This window comes from Pollachius pollachius (genome assembly GCF_949987615.1).
Source record: "Pollachius pollachius genome assembly, chromosome: 1".
NCBI classification, from domain to species: domain Eukaryota; kingdom Metazoa; phylum Chordata; class Actinopteri; order Gadiformes; family Gadidae; genus Pollachius; species Pollachius pollachius.
Window position 1 is genome coordinate 23,322,753 of NC_136934.1, and position 18,613 is coordinate 23,341,365.

Here is an 18,613-nt window from a genome sequence, read left to right on the forward strand (position 1 = left end):
GTACATTGTTGAGGAAATTCAGCTCTGAAATCAAAACTGCAAATTCATATTCATCCTGCCAAAAAGCAAACGTCTGGGCTCCTGAACGTCACGTCAGCGCGCGGCAGCCAGTGTTGCCAGGTTGAGCGGGAAATCTGTCCCAATCTGGCAACACTAGCTGCAGTGCCTGCCCCGTTGTAATTTATTAGACCAGACGGCTAAGCCACGAGTCTCTACGCGTTGAAGATATTCGATTCGTTAAAGGGAATAAATCGAGGAAGGCTAATGTTTCTGATTTAATTACTGTTCGTCGTCATCATGGCGTTAGTTTGTCGCTAGGCTGAAGATCTGAACTGTCTACTAATAAGGTGAGATTATAGTGTTTCGGATGAGCTACATGGCTAGCATCGGTATGCATTGTCGTTTCCCGTTTCCTGGGGCCATTTGCTGTGTGTGCGTTTGTGTATGCGCGTGCGTGTGTGTGTGTGTGTGTACGTGCTAGTGAGTATGTATGTGCATCTCTGTATAGCGTTTCAGGACGACATGCATATCACTCTTTTGAGGCGGTTAACATGTTTGTTTTGTTCTGTAAACGCACACATGAAAATATTGTATACTTTAAATCATAGGAGCAATAGTAATATGTCTTTGGTGTTGCAATTGTACAGTGATCGAATTCAACATGCTGATATTGTACTGTTTTGTGTTCTGTTTTGCAGGTGTATCTGACATCACGCAGATGTGGCCCTTATCTCTAATGAGACTATTGTATATGAAAGCTCGGAGTGGTTTGATTGACAGGCTGCCTCCTGGTTTAGAGGGATGACGGTGAGATCCGAAATGGAGACAGGAGAGACGGAGCCCTTAAAAAGCCATGATCAGTTAGTTTAGAAACTCCAAACTTCTTATACACACCTCAGGCAAAAGAGAAACCTATATTTTGAATAAAACAAACGTGTTTTTGTATTGTATAGTGCACCCCGCGATAAGCTACTTATACAAACAGCAGGATGAGTTCTGAAGGCTTTCAGTACCGAGCACTTTACGACTATAAGAAGGAGCGGGAGGAGGACATTGAGCTCCGCGTTGGGGACATGCTGGTGGTCAGTAAGGGGGCCCTCCTGGCCCTGGGGTGCCCCGTTGGCACTGAAGAGAGGCCCTCTGAGATCGGCTGGCTGCCAGGGTTCAACGAGACTACACAGGTAGGCCCAGATCAATGGTACACTTCAGTGGTCACTCAGTGCCAATTGTATTTTGGATTTGAGAAACGACACATCCCCTGATCTTGCAAGTTAGACATTAACATGCTTCTCTGAGTTAACTCTTGTGCTCATACTTTAAGGTAGAGTTTGGGACATATTGTAAATGATGCTAATATGGCAAAATGTTCGTTTTTAGAAGGCCTATAGTATGGCAGGATAGTATTAGTTGGGTTGTTTGACTCTGAGTCAATGTTTGTGGGTTCGAACACAATTTTCAACAGTCTACAGGGAGACTGTGGACAAGGTGCATAACCTCTACCGGCTCATTGATGATGCCTTTCTAAACTTCCCTATCAGTCGCATGTTAAAAAATAAAAAGGCTCTACTTAATAGTCTAGCAGGGCCTCAAGTCTGTAGTCTGCATTTACTATAGTATAGACGGCACAGAATAATCATAGTACATTTTGTCCCAAGTTTAAATTAAAAAGCCTTAAACAGAGTACAGGACAACGGATAACTGTTTGTAGTTCCGTTTTCCAAAACAGGATCTATAAATTGACATTGTCATGTGTTGGTATTGGTATCCTGATATGGGTCTTGTACATTTTATTACCAATGAAAAACCATCATATGATTTATTTATGTGATGTATCAATTAAACAATAATACAGCTAATACCAAATCAAGCAATATTATAATAAATTCCACATTGCTGTGTGATCATTTTTTTCTCAAACGTGTCTGTGATCAATAGGAGAAGGGAGATTTCCCAGGAACCTATGTGGCCTTTGTAGGCAGGAAGAGAATGTCCCCGCCCACTCCCAAGCCCCGCCCACCCAGACCGCCCTCTGCGGTTTCATCCAGGGGGGACTCGGAATGTGAGGGTGAGGAGCCCACCTGTCCTTCTCACTAACCACCTCAAGTTCTTTAGAGATACCAGAGAAGGTTACTCCTACCATAGCCTGGAATGTAGGTAGCTATAGAGTACACCGACTTAAATCATGTTTGACCCAAGTGAAACCGAACCTTCAGATGATTGTGTACCTGACATTACTCTGTATGCAGCTTGTATGAATCAGTTCCTGAAAGCTGTTTCCTCATTGCCACACACACATCACGCACACGCACACACACTCCACAGAATTTCCCAGCTGGTGATGCTGACTAAGAATCCCAGCTCTGAGAAAATAGGACGGAAGTTAGATTGTCAGATTTGCATTTAAACCAGGCACACAAAGACATTGACATTATCAAGATGGTAACTGGATTTTTGTGTGTTTCTGCATCTTGTGTGTTTGTCTGAAGTGAGCTGTGTGTTACCAGACCTGCCCGACCAGTTCAGTCCTCCAGAAACGGCCCCTCTGCTCCTCAGCAAACTCATGGACGCCCTTGAGAGTAAAGGTACCACTTAGCCCTCTCTGCACCACCAGGGCCTACAGCTGCTCAGTGCACTAGGCCCTGTACAGGAAGCAGTGTTTTCCCACGTCAACGCTGTGTGACGCTTTGTTTTGAGTCTGTTAAGTCTGTTACTTAGCGGTGTGCCATGGTGGAGGTGATAAACAAAGCCGGGCATTTCATTATGACTCGCATTGAGACAAAGCAGAACATTCATAAGCCTATTATTGAATGCATCTCCTAAACTAGGGATGTACCGACTCCAACTTTCTCAGACCACAAGTACTTTCATTTGAGTACTTGCCAATACCGAGTACCGTTATGAGTACTTTATCATCCCATCACACGAGTATGTATGTATGAATGTACGATCAAGGATTTTACCGCTTTTTTCTCTACATTTATTTCAGTAACTTTGTTAAAATGGTATAGAATACTATGTTGACTATCACAAAAGACAAATTTCCATGTGAAAAATGTCACGTTGAGTAAAGTGGTATTGGGTGTTTGTATCTGAGACGTTTTTAGAATAGGACTACATTAGCACAGTATCATGGTCCGTGTACTGGTATCGGTATCGATGCATCCCTATCATAAGCATTACAAGGATCTGGGGCCTGATCACCCTTCAACAACCATACTCTGCCATGCGTATTTCACTCGAGCAAACCAAAAAGAGACCCTCTTCATTATCTCCTGGGTGCTTGTTGCAGGTGTGGAGAGCCCCGGTCTGTACCAGAGCTTCACCGGAGGCAGTCTGGACACCAAGCAGCTGGCTGAAACAGGTGAGGCTAGCGCTTTGAACAGGATGAAAACGGGTGCAGATCCTAACAAGATACCAGGCTAACTTGGGAGCTACACTGAGCATGAGGGCGTGGCCTTCCATTTCTTTTGGACCTGCTTCACTTGACACGTCGCAATCAGGCGTCTGGAGTGACAAGGAGTATGCAGCTATAAGCGTTTTTTCATTGTTGTCAACAAACAAGTGCATTGTGCATAAATGTTTAGTCATTTAACGGGCCAATCTGATTGCCACCTGTCTCACCTGTAGCTCCAATGGCCTTACAAATAGTCCTCCAAATGGCCTTTCTGTTTCTCTTTCTAACCCTTTCTGGGCCTGATAACGTCATGTTGCGTAGCCTTCCTTTAAACTGAGAGAACGCTCTCACTCTGGAATCAATGAGAGCTGCTACACTAAGCCTCTCTGACACGCAGGGAAATGCTAAAATGATATTGAAGTATTTTTTTCAGCTGGTCGCCCATCCCTCTATGAATTGCTTTCAAGGAGGGAACATGTGTTTATGTCAATACATTAAATAATGTAACGGCAGCAGTTAATCAGCAAATAATCAGCAGTTAAAGTTGTCCATTGCAGGGGGGAAAATGCATGTTACTCAGTTAATATCTTCATATTATGCATTTCTGCATACGATTGCATTATCGTCCACCTACACCATTTAAATTACGCATTTAATCACCTAGAGACAATTGGCTATGGTTTCAGAACACAGGCCACTTTATGACCAGATGGTAAATTATGGACAAGGGGCTTGTTTTTTTGAGCAACGGTAATCTAAGGGGGAGTTTGTTTTCAGACCCTGAGCAATTGGAGGTGGCATCTCTCTGTGACGGGGTGGTGCGGTTCCTCCAGGAGCTCCCGGGGCCTGTGGTCCCCCCGGCCTTGCAGATGGAAATGGTCAACGCTGTGAAAGGTCAGCACCGGTCGAGGCCGTTGACAAACGCCTCGGAAACACATTTAGCGGATTGAGTCATTTAGTTTGGCGTGTTACAAAATGTGTGCTGCTGGTGGTTTTGACCCTGCACCCCTCCGTTTTGTAGAGGTGAAGGAGTTGGAGGACTGTGCCCAGGTGCTGCGAGGGGTGACCAGCTCCCCGGCCTGTCCCGCCCAGCACGGACTCACCCTCCTCAGCTTGGTGCGTCACCTTGCCAGGCTGTGTCTCCAGAGCGCCAGGAACCAGCTCAGCCCCAGAAGCCTGGCGGAGGGCTTCAGCCCCCTGCTGTTCAGGACCTCCTCCGCCGCTACCTGGTCAGTCACACACTCAGGCACGCATCCACGCGCACACCACACACATCCGCACATACACACACACACACCCATCCATCTGTACACATCCATACGCACATCCGCACACACACATATCCACTGGCACACATCCGCATGCACTCACATGCACGCAAACACATCTGCATGCACACATGCATGCACAGACATCTGCATGCACACACATCTGCACACATCTGGCCACACACACTTTGATTGTGGTATGAATTGTCTGTCCTCAGCTCTGAGGCTCCCGACGCGCTGGTCCAGGCTCTAGAGGTCCTGATCACCAGCGAACTCAACATGAACCAAGCAGCTCCAGGTAGCCTTCTCTTCCTATACGGCTTTCTTCGTATGCTTCTACCTTTCCATGTATTGTCTTTCCTCCCTTCACTTACTCAAAAGAAATTGAAAGTAAAATAATAAGATGTGTTAAGTCAATTGTATTTGCATAGTACCTAATAACATTTGCATAGTCTCAAAGGGCCTAGGGTGAGGAAAAACTCGTAACTCTAACGCTAACTAATTATCATGGAAGAAACCTTGAAGAAATGAAATTCCCTCCATCCAGGGATGGTTAGGCATGAAATGGGTGCAAGGACTGACATACAAGCAAACATTTTCAGTACAATGTATAATGTTATTGAACATAACATTGTAATAGGTGTATAGTGTTGTTGAACATAACATTGTAGTAGGTGTATATTGTTGTGAACACTGGGCCATAGTAAACAGTGATGATATAAAAATGATGCTATGATGGATCACTTGCAAATGTGTACACACCGTGGGAAATGTAAAGCTTCAGTAATATCTTTATTTATTTATTTTAAGTTCAAATCTTGGACATTTACTCTTCCCAGAAGGAAATAGCCCCGAACGTAGCTCAGCAGCTCTATATTAGAGAAGCGCTATGACCGCTGTCACTCAGGGGCACGAAGCCACCGGCACCATGACATCACTGTCATGGAGCCTGAGAGGTGCAACGCTAGTGGTGGGTGTGCTGTTTCGGTGACATCATCGCCTCTGTGGTATTGGCTGGGATAGCGCTGATGTCACACATCTCCGGGCGGCTGGGCAATGAGATGGATTTCTTCCAGCAGGAGAGCAGAGGAAGCGAGGCTAGGTTCAGGAGGAGGCTAGTGTGGTGGTGTGGGGAGATCCTCTGGAGCCAGTAGATCCGAGCAGCATGGTATTTCTAGGTGATTCTTGGTATTTTTAAAACTTTGAACAGATTGTAAATTGTATTGGTCGTAGCTCCATACAAGACCGCAGTAACACGGAAGGGAAGCAAACGGGGACAGAAACGGCCAAAACGGTAGCCTACTATGTCTTCCGACATTACCATGGCGATCTGTATGGATGATATGGGGCTGAAGAGGCAGATGATGGATAAGGACAGAGCTGGCAGGGTGATGTGACGCTATGGAGCCCAGGGCAGAGGAGGAGGAGGAGGAGGAAGGGGTTATGGTCGTGCGGACAGAGGCGTGTGGAGGAAGAGGCACGACTCTGTGCTGTTTAAACATGCAGCGCTCAGGTAGGAGGGCTCTGCTTCCCAACTACCCATCTGACAAGACGGCCGACATTCGATGAATATTGTCCGTGTTGTGGCTGAGAAGAGCTGAAAATGATTCACGTTTGTGTGCTGTCTTTCTTTCAATCTACGATTTAATTTATGTGAAAGTGGAATAAGGGTGGTATTGCTTTTTTATATATATATATATATATATATATATATTGGCATATGTTGGCATTACAGTTTTGAGAAAAGATGGGTCTTATTTTTCATGTGGTTGAGAATATAGGGAGGCCGGTAATGCCCATATGTTACACTGCAGATCGTCCGTCGTGTCATCAACCATATTGGCTGACATGCTGGCCGTCTCTCCCCCTCAGCCCTGCCGCCCAAACCAACCAAGCCGCTGACCCCAGTCCCCAGCATCTTCAACAACAGCACGGCCCTCCAGGACTCAGAGTGGTACTGGGGAGACATCTCCAGGTAGCGCACGCACACACGCCAACGCACACATCCACTCGCACACCCATATCTGCAGGCATACATACACCCACATCCGCACCCACACACATGTCCACAAACATCAACACGCACATCCGCACCCACACGCATGTCCACAAACATCAACACGCACATCCGCACCCACACGCATGTCCACAAACATCAACACGCACACAAATTCTCTTGAGTGGTTCTGGGGGGACATCTCCAGGTAGCGCACGCACACACGGCAATGTACATTGGCAGGCATACAGTATGAGTCTCGCTTTATTCAAGTACCCTCAGACAATGCTACAGCTAAGGCCTAGCTACTATCTAGTAACCTTTTGATGACCTCTCCCTATTTTCTGTTTAATGGGCAGCTTAAAAAAAATATTTGAATGTGAAAAAAGAAAACATTGGTCTAGGGCTGGGTGATATGGACCAAAAGAAATATCTCTATCTTCAAGCAGAATATCGGTATAAGATAAATATCGATATTTGTTGACGCAATAACATAGTTGCCGTTGCCGCGCTCCAACTCGTCATTCTACATCGGTGGTGCCGCTGTGCTCTCATTTCCAGCCTGCCTGCGTCGCTGTGCTCGTTAACCTGCCTTGCTGATGGGGGGGGAGTTACTGTTGACTTACCATTTTTACTAAAGCCTACCTACCTACCGTTTGGATTTACCGTTACTATTCCTATCGTTCGGAATTGAATACAGTTTGATGGTTGAATAAACCGTGGACTAGACACTGCCACCGCCTCGTATTTGAGAACATTATAATATATAATATCACGGCCAAGAGCTGTGTGCGCCTCCGGAATATTATGAATCTTATTATATATTAATAATAATTAGATTATTAATATATCTTCAGACGGTTGGGTTCTACGACGTTTCTGGTTCTTCCACTTCCTCATCAATCTGAAGCACAGAATTGAATCCCGACATGGAGCGACACCCGCCGGAGCGGAGTCCGTAATAATTTTGGGACAATTTAAAAAATATATATATATATATATATATATATTAATACCGAGACAGCTTAAGATTTCGGGTCGCTGCACGCGTTTTTGAGCAGTTGTGCTGCTGCAAGTGATGGAAGAGGTTGGTCGTACTCTACCCTTTAGTTGCGACAGATTTGAAGCACCCTCTACAAAAAAGCTGATTCTGTCATTCGTCAGACACCTTGTACCCAAAACATTTCCAAACTATGGAGCCAGTTGTCCTCTGCTTACATACAAGCTCCTCTGCGCCGCGTTTGCCGGCGGACTCCATGTTTCGCGCCATAAGGAATTTAAAAAAGTGACGTGAGTGGAAGGGGGGCCGTGTGTGTGTGAGCCAGAGGCAGAGCGGGAGAGAGATAAAAAGTTACGAAATAGCAGGCGGCAGTCGCGGTTCGAAACTGCTGTTATTTGGATAAAATATGTTGTACTTTCAACGCAAATTAAACTATATAGATATTGACGATGGGGATCGACCGATACAGATTTTTTAGGGCCGAAACCGATTTATTTTCATCAGCCTTAGCCGATAACCGATACGCCGATACTGATTTTCTTGAGCCGATATTTGGAGCCGATACTACCCTGGAAATCCAGAGTTCTCGCGAGAACGCAATTTGAATTTGCTCAGCGAGTCACTCAGGGAACGAGCAATATACTTGTGTATATTCTGGGCCTCCCCTGGCCCGGAACATTAATCAATCACATCGATGTATCAATAAAGGCGGGCCAAATGCGTTGCTGTTTTACGGACCGGATATGGCAAGAGTCTTATCTATTGGTTAGCTCCACTGGTCTGGATACGTGCATGCATGCTTTGTGTCGCCCCTCGAGTTGGGCCATTTTCATTACTCGTTGCCAGACCCTACAGCTTTCTAGATGTGGGTTTGGATTTCCAGGCTAAGCCTCCCTCAATTGACATCATAAAAATGACACAATGATGGTAACAAATGTTACAATGTCTCAATTTAAAAAAATTGACATTGACAATCACGGCAAAAAATAAAATAAATCGTCCGATACTGAAAAAAATATCGTCCGATACAAGTAAAAAATGCTAATATCGGCCGGCCGATATATCGGCCGATCACTAATTGACGATAGCGTCACGTTTCATATTTTGTTTGAAAAAATATCGATATATTTCAAATATCGATGTATCGCCCAGCCCCTAAATTGGTCCTGGATTTGTGCTCTCATTTGTCCGGTTTGGAAAGATTACTATTTTCGCAGAAACAGATTATCTTGAAGACGGCCTATGTAGCAGTAATCTTTAGAGAAAATAGCCATGCTTACTAGTGCTTATTAATCCCTATGCCATCCCTCGAATGACAATGCCCATCTGTGTAAATCAACGTAACAGTCTGTCTTCGCTCCACTTATACATTGGCCAACAATATCAATATATATTAGCCTAGAAATCTAGACGCCCCTAGCGGCAGCAAATTTAATTTGCAGCCAGGGGAGTCTAGCAACTCTCCGTTAGCTCACAAGCTGGAAAAACCAAACTCTGGTCAGGCCAATCACATCGTGTATAGAGTCGGTGGGCGGGCTTAACATTACAACGACTGAGTTGCGACGGTTCCGCGTTAAGTCTGTGTGGTCCCTGCTACATGATTGATTGTAGCGCTATGCTATTGCATGCAGAGGGAATTTGAAATCCAACCATTTATCCCACCCCTTTGATTGATGTGGGTCTTGCTTACCAGGCTAAATATATATTTAAATATATAAACAAAATCGTCTAAAGGACTTCCTTGAATCAATTCTGCATGTAGCGGGACTTCGCTGGCAGAATGGCAACATGGCATTTTAGTCTTTAGGTATTTATGTAGCGTTGGTCAGTATGGAGTTTGTGGACAACACAGCATTCAAACGCCTAAAAGTATTTTACAAAATCTTTTATCACAATAACCAAAGTCCGATATTTCGATTTGTGGCAGGGGGTTTAATGCAGATTGCTCAGAGACTGAATCGGCACTGATGATATTGGTAACAGATTATTTATTGTAGTCCGGAGACAGAGCCAAGCTACGTTGGTCTAAGCTCCCAGACCGGTATTGTCTAAATGTTTTACTGGTTGACCAGATGGCTGGGTAGCTTGGGTAAATAGCTTTTTCATTAGCATTAAACCGAGGGTTTATTATTATTTAATGAGAGCCTAGAACACAGCACATACAGGAGCACCATGCCAGGGGCTGTACTTCATGAGTATCTACTTTCACAGGGAGGAGGTCAATGAGAAGCTGAGGGACACGGCTGACGGGACGTTTCTGGTCCGCGACGCCTCCACCAAGATGCACGGAGACTACACCCTAACCCTCAGGTAAGGGTGGACCACACAGAAGTGTGTGCACAGAAAAGGCTACACCAGTACAAACAGGCTGCAACAAGAGCTTACCCTGTTTAGATGTACCTCAGGTTGTGTAGTATATCGAGCATACATCCTATCCATTGTAACCGGTTTAAATTATTGTCACAGGAAAGGAGGCAATAACAAGCTGATCAAAATCTTCCATCGGGACGGAAAGTATGGCTTCTCAGACCCGCTGACCTTCAGCTCGGTGGTGGAGCTGATCAACCACTACCGCCACGAGTCCCTGGCCCAGTACAACCCCAAGCTGGACGTCAAGCTGCTGTACCCCGTCTCCAAGCACCAGCAGGTTCGCACCGCGCTACACAGCAGAGGCCCACAGTCTCTATTGAGGCGCCCAGAGTCTGTTTTAGAGGCCCCCACAGTCTCTATTGAGGCCCCCACAGTCTCTATTGAGGCCCCCACAGTCTCTATTGAGGCCCCCACAGTCTCTATTGAGGCCCCCACAGTCTCTATTGAGGCCCCCACAGTCCCTGTTGAGGCCCCCACAGTCTGTTTAGAGGCCCCCAGGGTCTCTATTGAGGCCCCCACAGTCTCTATTGAGGCCCCCACAGTCCCTGTTGAGGCCCCCACAGTCTGTTTAGAGGCCCCCAGGGTCTCTATTGAGGCCCCCACAGTCTCTATTGAGGCCCCCACAGTCTCTATTGAGGCCCCCACAGTCTCTATTGAGGCCCCCACAGTCCCTGTTGAGGCCCCCACAGTCTGTTTAGAGGCCCCCAGGGTCTCTATTGAGGCCCCCAGAGTCTCTATTGAGGCCCCCAGAGTAGGGGTGTACGGTATAAACGGTGTAGAAAGTACACGGTGTGAATTTGCGCTATGGTATGGATTTTGACGTTACTGTGTGACCGGTAGACGGTGTTGTGTGTGTAACGCGTTACAAAGTAAGTTACACGTTAATACAGTAAAGTGCCTGCTTTTCAATGTAAAAAGTAAAGTTACACGCAATTGCTGAAATTATGGTAACGAAGCGTAGTTCCTTTTTTCAATTTGGCGCAACCTTACTTTTCCCAGAGACAGATTTGACAGCGATACTGCCTTCTCAGGCAGTATGCTATTGCGAAATAGTCCCTTCAAAAGCTCTCAATCCACACCGTACGAGACAGACGCTGGTAGCGTGAAGCTGTCTCTGCATCTCTTCCACAGACATCGCTTCCGCAGGCATTTTCCAAAGCCAGTCCTTACGACCAAAAAAGCCAGCGGTGGAACGAGATAACAAATGGCGACACTGTTAACCTGTGTAAGGACATGGTTCCCTTTCAAAATGTCGATAGAAAGGGCACAGATCCCAGGTATGCGTTACCTGCCTGCACACACTTCAGCCAAATTGAGATGCCAAAACCGTACGGCAAGGTCCACGAGCAAGTGGAGAAAGAAATCCATACTAAGAAGAGTGTTTTCCAGAGATGGAAGTAACTTGAGAAAGGATTTAGCATTTTTTTTTCATGCAGTTTTGTTGCCTAAGCAGTATTTTACCTCTTCAGAAGCATTTATATCGAAATCAGAAGATGAAATTAACATACCGTGATATAAAACCGTTACCGTCTATGCCTCAAATCATACCGTGATATACATTTTAGTCCATACCGTACAGCCCTACCCCAGAGTCTCTATTGAGGCCCCCAGAGTCTCTATTGAGTAGGGATGGCGAAAATGTAAAATATTCTTCACCGGCCACCGAGCCTCATTAACCGGTTAATACCGATTTAACCGATCAGATTAAAATGTGCTATTTGAAATAACAGCCATTTCGAGCCGTGCCAGCCGCCTGCTATTTCGTAACTCTGCTTATCTCTCTCCCGTTCTGCCTCTGACTCACACACACTCTCTGAGTGAGAGTGGCTCCAACCGCGGCACGACCTGTGTTTGAATTGAAACACGAGGCATGCTTACTGCAAGTTGACCGTGTGTAGAGAGCGGGCTCGAACGCCCACAATGGTCTGAGATGGCGCGGACCTGGTTGAGATCCTGCGCGGGATTCACCAGGGGCCAATCGGAAGAGGGCAGCGTTAGGAGCTCATTTAAAACATTGCCGCTGCTCATTTAAGAAAATTACAGCTCCGAAGAGACGCCGCTTGTTTAGTTTGGAGGAGACGGAAAAATTGTGGGTGGGTGAGGGATAATTTTTTTCACTTCACACAAAAAGATCTTGGAATGAGATGGCTAACTGTAGTCTTATAGCGTTTAGTCTACTGTCCATAATAATTTAGAGATCATATTCTCCGCCACTCGCATGCAGGAATAATTAAGACTTGAGGAGAAGTTAAACAGTGGGCTAGAGACGCGGTGTCCGTCCAACTTCCAATAAGTCACTTCTTTTTTTTTTAACCGACAAGCGCCAATTTTGATCGGTTAACATTGATACGGTCAACCATCGGTCAAACGGTCATTGTTTAACATCCTTACTATTGAGGCCCCCAGAGTCTGTTTAGAGGCCTATAGAGTCTCTATAGACCCCTGCCCCCTAGGGTCGAGCTTCGCCTTGACATTTGAACTGGTCAAAAAACCAAGCTACCAATCAATAACCCTGCTATGAGTTACCTTTGAAAAAGAGCACGATATACTTACTACATACTAAATGCATGTGTCACTTATGTAATAACTACGTAATGCGTAGTAATGACAACACTTATGACACACACACACACACACACACACACACACACACACACACACACACGGTACTGAAGTTAGGAAACTATATATGTCACATCATTTGGACATTAATAGAGCACTTAGTGATCAGCATTTAGTTGGACATTTAATGTTTATAATCAATGTATTCAAAGCCATTTGTAATTGGTAATTGGACCAGCCCAGAGGTTCCTAGTGAGGGCAAATCTGCTGACTACATAGGGTGACCTGCCCTACCGCCCATATTATTACTGGGTGGTGGAAACTGCTGGCTCAGTGTATGCCTGGTTAGAGCTGTGTGAGATCAGACCATGACAGGGGTTAAACCTAACTTTTTTCACCAACGTCCCGAAAAACATTTTGAACCGTCCCGATTTGTCCCGAATTTTCCCAAAAATCCTTTTTAGGGTAGACGCAGGGTAGCTTGGGTAGACGCAGCGATATCATCATGAGCAGTTCTAACTGGAGAGAAAGTGAAATCCGCAAGCTGCTGATCATGTAAGAGAAGGTGATGCATGAACAATACACACAATGAAGCAACTTGTGAAGAAATGTTTTAAGAGTGCATCTCTTTCTCTCACTCACTCACTCACGCATTCAAACACGTTATGTCTTTTTCACTGATCCAAGCACTCCAATACAAAAATGTAAAGTAACTTGTAATTTGAGTAACTTTATAACAAAGTACTTTTTTACTCTTACTCAAGTAGGTTTTCCAATTGGAATATTTACTTTTACTCAAGTAGATTTTGAAGGAAGTAATTTTACATAGTATAGATTTTCAGTACTCTACCCACCACTGTGAACAACACAAACGCGAGCGTGCCAGCCAATTGAATGAAGCTCAGTCCTTATTCCATTTACCTTTTCACATACGTAAGTCTTTTCCTCCGACCGCAAACCCGATCTGGTTTGCAGAAAGTGTTGAAAACTTAAACAGAAAGATGAATTCAGTGCCCACAAAATTCTCTACCCGAGAGAGATTATTGATCCTCCCGATGGCAATTAATCACGTCCCCGGGACGTCATTCGTTTTAATCCCTGTACCGTGATGATGATGATGTGGCCCACAGGACCAGGTGGTGAAGGAGGACAGCATCGAGGCCGTGGGCAAGAAGCTGCACGAGTACCACCTGCAGTACCAGGAGAAGAACCGAGAGTACGACCGGCTGTACGAGGAGTACACCCGCACCTCACAGGTACGCCCCAATGCACCCTCTGTACAAGGACTGCACACACATACGCTGGTCCTCGTAGGTACATTGAACACACACTACGACCCCACACACATGGTCAAAGTACATCGCCCACCGTCCTCACAAAGTACATTACACACGGTCCTCATGAGTATCTGACACACGGTCCTCATGAGTACATTACACGTGGTCCCAGTAAGTGCACCACACATGCACATGTATGCGTTCCACACCTCACATGCTATCTCTTCCTCTCTCAGGAGATCCAGATGAAGAGAACGGCCATCGAAGCCTTCAACGAGACCATCAAGATCTTTGAGGAGCAGTGTCAGACGCAGGAGCGGTTCAGCAAGGAGTACATCGAGAGGTTCCGGCGTGAGGGCAACGACAAGGAGATCCAGAGGTAGGCTGGCGGCCAACACACCTGCCTACAGCTTTATTATGAAGTATGTTATCTGTATGAGGTCTCATTGATGGGTAATGTAGATGTATCCCATGTCGACTTTAAAAACGTACATTACTATTATGAAGCGGGGCTGTATGTGCGTGATTAGTCTGGATCATTTGGGGTCCGAGCTACATGGTGTCATGCACTATATGTACAATAGAGGGCGATGGATCAAAGGACCAATGTTCTCAAAGTCATGCCTTTTTTCTTTATACAATGAATATTTAATGCCCACATTTTTGTATAATATTCAAAGCTTCCAAAGTACAGCAATTACAATATTCCTTACTGTCTGAGAAATAACATTTAGTTAGCTGTGGCCTGCGGTTGCCAGGTTGTGCCCACAACCCTACTTGTCCGTTCACCAATCGGTGATCCGCAACATCAGCGGTTGAAAACCACTGCTTGACAACATCATGACCCTTTGCCGTCTCCCCCACAGGATCATGGGGAACTATGACAAGTTGAAGTCCCGGATAAGTGAGATCGTGGACAGCAAGCGCCACCTGGAGGTGGAGCTGAAGAAGCAGGCGGCCGACTACAGGGAGATCGACAAGAAGATGAACAGCATCAAGCCGGATCTGATCCAGCTCCGCAAAACGAGAGATCAGTACCTGATGTAAGACATGCACATTGACCTAAACTACATTCAAACACACACGCACATCCAGTCACACCCTGCTGTTGAATGTCGAAAACGGTACATTTATCAAAATCCGACTTATCTGCACATTTGCACGTTGTAATGCTCTTTATTCTTTGTGACAGGTGGCTGACTCAGAAGGGTGTGAGACAGAGGAAGTTAAACGAATGGCTCGGCCTGAAGAACGACACAACGGAGGAGTGAGTACACTGCCGATGAGCCACCATAATAAGAACTATAATGAAGGGATGGTAATATTTGAATAATGTGGATTACAAATCCTGGAATTGGATGGAAATTAAACTTTTTCTGAAGGCTGCAGATGCCAAGAATTACAGAACTAGTGTGTTTTGAGCAGAATCAGGTTCTCTCTGTGAAAGAAAACGCAACATGTTTAGGGATAATGTCATCTTATAAACTGTATTATTGTTACTTACTTTGTAAGGTTGTCCTAACAGTAGGTTTGTAGTAACAGCGAACACCTCAGTGGCTCATCAACAGTGAACAAAGAGTGATTTCTAAGTGTGTGTCTGTGCGTGTGTCTCCAGTGAGTACAGCATGCTGGAGGACGAGGATGACCTGCCTCACCATGATGAGTGTCTGTGGCGCCTGGGCAACATCAACCGCATCCAGGCAGAGACTCTGCTGCGCGGCAAGAGGGACGGGACCTTCCTGGTCCGTGACAGCAGCAAGCCGGGCTGCTACGCCTGCTCTGTGGTGTAAGGACCCCCCTCTCGTCTGTCTGTCAGTACGGCTGTCTCCAGCGTTACCACCGTTTGGTCATTTAGCCGATGCCTTTATCCAAAGCCACTGACTTTGAAGTCAGACACATGTCATTAAGGATCCTATTGGAGTAAGGAAAGGCCCATGAGTGGGCTGCAGACATTGGGGATCTAACCTAGAACCTTTCGATTGAGAGTCCAACACCCTTATCACTCCTAGACTATGCAGTCCCCTGGCTCTATGCAGCCCCCTGGCTATCAGTGTGCCTTGTCAATGTCTCTCCCCTATCCTCCCCTATATCTATTCAATTTAATTGTATTTGTGTAGCCCTTCATCACAATTACAGTCTCAAAGGGCTTAACAGGCCATTTATTTATATATGTGCTGCTGCCTGAGCTCCGGGTCAGTCCTATCCCTCCTCTGTATTATTGATGTGATGTTTTGAGGCCAAGCATGAACATGTTTCTCCTCCCTCTCTCATCCGGCTCGCTTCTCCGTCTCCCTGCAGGGTGGAAGGAGAGGTGAAACACTGTGTGATCAACAAGACCCATACAGGCTACGGCTTCGCCGAGCCCTACAACCTGTACGCCTCCCTCAAGGAGCTGGTCCTCCACTACCAGCACGCCTCCCTGGTCCAGCACAACGACTCGCTCAACGTCACGCTGTCCTACCCCGTGTACGGGCCGCAGAGGCGCTAGGACGCCGCCGTCAGGAGAAAGGAAAACCCACCGATCACAGCCTTCCCCCCTACAGCACAGCTCTGTGTGTGTGTGTGTTTGTGTGTGTGTTGGGACCGTATGGAGAAAGGTGGCCGATGGACAATTTTGTATGTGTGTCAGAGAGAGAGCGAGAGAGAGACTTAACCACTGTGACTCTGAAGGTCCCTCATCCTTTCTGTTATCCCTTAAGGCCCCAGTAGACGTAAAACAGAATCGGAATGGTGGTGTGTTCCCATTGGCTGTCCAACGGCGGTGGAACACGCCCATTCATAGTGAGGATACCAAGCCTTTAAGTACCGTTTGGAGTTCTCTTGTAGCAAGGCAGATATCTGCTGCTGCTGCTTTCCATAAGCACCAAGAGATGACCGGTTGGCATGCCAACCTCCATGGTCTATACGAGGAGAGCAGGCGGTTGGTAGTGAGGTCTTTGTACCCTCAGTTTTCAGATGTGGATTTAGTTAGCGCAACGGATGGCTTGTTGGTTAGCTGTCGCTGTCTGGCTCCGTCAGCAGGACGCCTTGATCAGGTCCACTCTTCCCCTCGAACCCCTGGGGTTGTGAGCTAGACTGTGTACACACAGGACTTTACCCTAGAGACCGAAGACGTAGGATTTAGGTTAATTGAAATGCAGACGAGGACTGGTACTATAAACGGGCAGCAGCGATCGGAGAAAGGAGGCATACCATCACAGAGGTGCTGGGGCCGAGTCTGCTTCGTCTGATGAATAAGGTCAAATCGCTGCCGTGCTTAACTGTCACATTTTGCTTTGCTGTGATTTAATATTTTCTGTTTGGTAGTGAAGTTAAACACGTGCAATCTGAAAGGAGAAGAGATGAGATGCATTTGTACCATTCCCTGGCCCCCTGAATGTGCGGTCCCGGCGTTCTATGGTCAGCGGGGCCTGGCTGCCCCTGCCAAGGGATTGGCTTCTCAGATGTTAGTTTTTTTGTATGTTTTACTTTAGGAGATTTTCATCAATAACTCTGATGACAAACCGTTGGGTTGTAAGTTTTAAGCAAAAAACGACATTGTTTTTACAGTGCAGACTTTAATCCCTTATTTCAGTAATGCATCGATGCAATTTAACCATTGTTAAATAAAACCTCAACGTCAGCGTTGGGGAGACATTCCCTTTGCAGCATGTTTCTCATGGTTTCCAGTATAAACTTTGTTTTGTCTTTACATAATGTTTCATTTCTGATGTAATGAGGCCTGATTATTCAAAGGACAGCGAGGCGCTAGAGAGCCCGCTCCAATGCTCAGTGTTTATTTTTTTTGTTTTCATTCCGTAAATTGTATTTTCTGTATCAGAAATTCTGTTAGCTGATGTCGCTTTTTTTTTCTTCTGGTTGAAACTAGTTTTAGGTATGTGATGTCACAGAGCAATGAAACACCAGTCTTAGTTTGTATATGTTACTACTGTTCTGTCCAGCCACATTTAAACCATAGAGCTAAATAAAGAGTCAAAGTAATGGCTGTGTGTCCGCACCTTTTTTAATGAAGTATTGCAACTTTCTCCAACATGTGTATGGAGCCCTGCAGGTAGATTTTCTAGTTGTCTTCCTTGTACAACTAAAAGAAATCATGTGTAGTGTTGGAATAGTAACTCATGATGAATACATTTACTGAAACATGTCGTAGAGGTGACCAAATGGTTAAAGCTATAAACTTGTGTGCCCCACAACAGCCCTTCTCAAAATTCTTCTCAAAAAACAGGTCCAAGTAAACTTAACCCTGAGCATCTGGGACCTACTCAGACTTGCATAGATATGCATGAATGAAGATACAAAACTTGAATTGATCATTTAAGATGAACATCAAATGTAAGATTGAGTTAGTTTTCAAACTGGGATTTTGAGTTACTTGACATATTAGGGTGGTCAAATCCTGTGGTCTGGCTGAGAGGGTCATGAATTGTAGGGTTTTCCTCGTCCACCGCAACACTTTCAATTGCATTACTTCCCTTGAGTTGATAACCAAGTTAACCTTCCCTGAAAGGAGAACAAGAAATACCCTTGGGATTACCAGGTCCCTCAGGGTCAGGTCCATCAGGGAGACGGTTAGGTGGGTGTGGTCCCTCTGGGTCAGGTGGGTGTGGTCCCAAAGGTAGTGGGTCAGGTGGGTGTGGTCCCTCAGGGTCAGGTGGGTGTGGTCCCAAAGGTAGTGGGTCAGGTGGGTGTGGTCCCAAAGGTAGTGGGTCAGGTGGGTGTGGTCCCTCAGGGTCAGGTGGGTGTGGT

General features: G+C 45.8%; 1 protein-coding gene across 1 annotated transcript; it reads left to right on the forward strand.

Moving 5' to 3' along the window:
• Positions 1-184: 184 nt before the first annotated feature.
• LOC307080739 (phosphatidylinositol 3-kinase regulatory subunit alpha-like) lies at positions 185-17,839 on the forward strand. The gene is made up of 17 exons (XM_079743604.1): positions 185-347; positions 699-1,181; positions 1,936-2,065; positions 2,487-2,582; positions 3,290-3,361; positions 4,172-4,288; positions 4,416-4,623; positions 4,881-4,960; positions 6,535-6,637; positions 9,870-9,968; positions 10,125-10,305; positions 13,721-13,846; positions 14,104-14,246; positions 14,734-14,910; positions 15,060-15,134; positions 15,483-15,653; positions 16,166-17,839. Exons 2-17 carry the CDS (start codon positions 990-992, stop codon positions 16,353-16,355), a joined length of 2,160 nt encoding a protein of 719 aa, XP_079599730.1. The 5' UTR covers positions 185-347; positions 699-989; the 3' UTR covers positions 16,356-17,839.
• Positions 17,840-18,613: the final 774 nt, after the last annotated feature.

Coding starts and splice junctions, on each gene's coding strand:
- LOC307080739 (XM_079743604.1), top strand. CDS start 990: ATGAGTTCTGAAGGCTTTCAGTACCGAGCACTTTACGACTATAAGAAG. Junction 3,362..4,171: donor CAAGCAGCTGGCTGAAACAG/GTGAGGCTAGCG, acceptor GTTTGTTTTCAG/ACCCTGAGCAATTGGAGGTG. Junction 4,289..4,415: donor AATGGTCAACGCTGTGAAAG/GTCAGCACCGGT, acceptor TCCGTTTTGTAG/AGGTGAAGGAGTTGGAGGAC.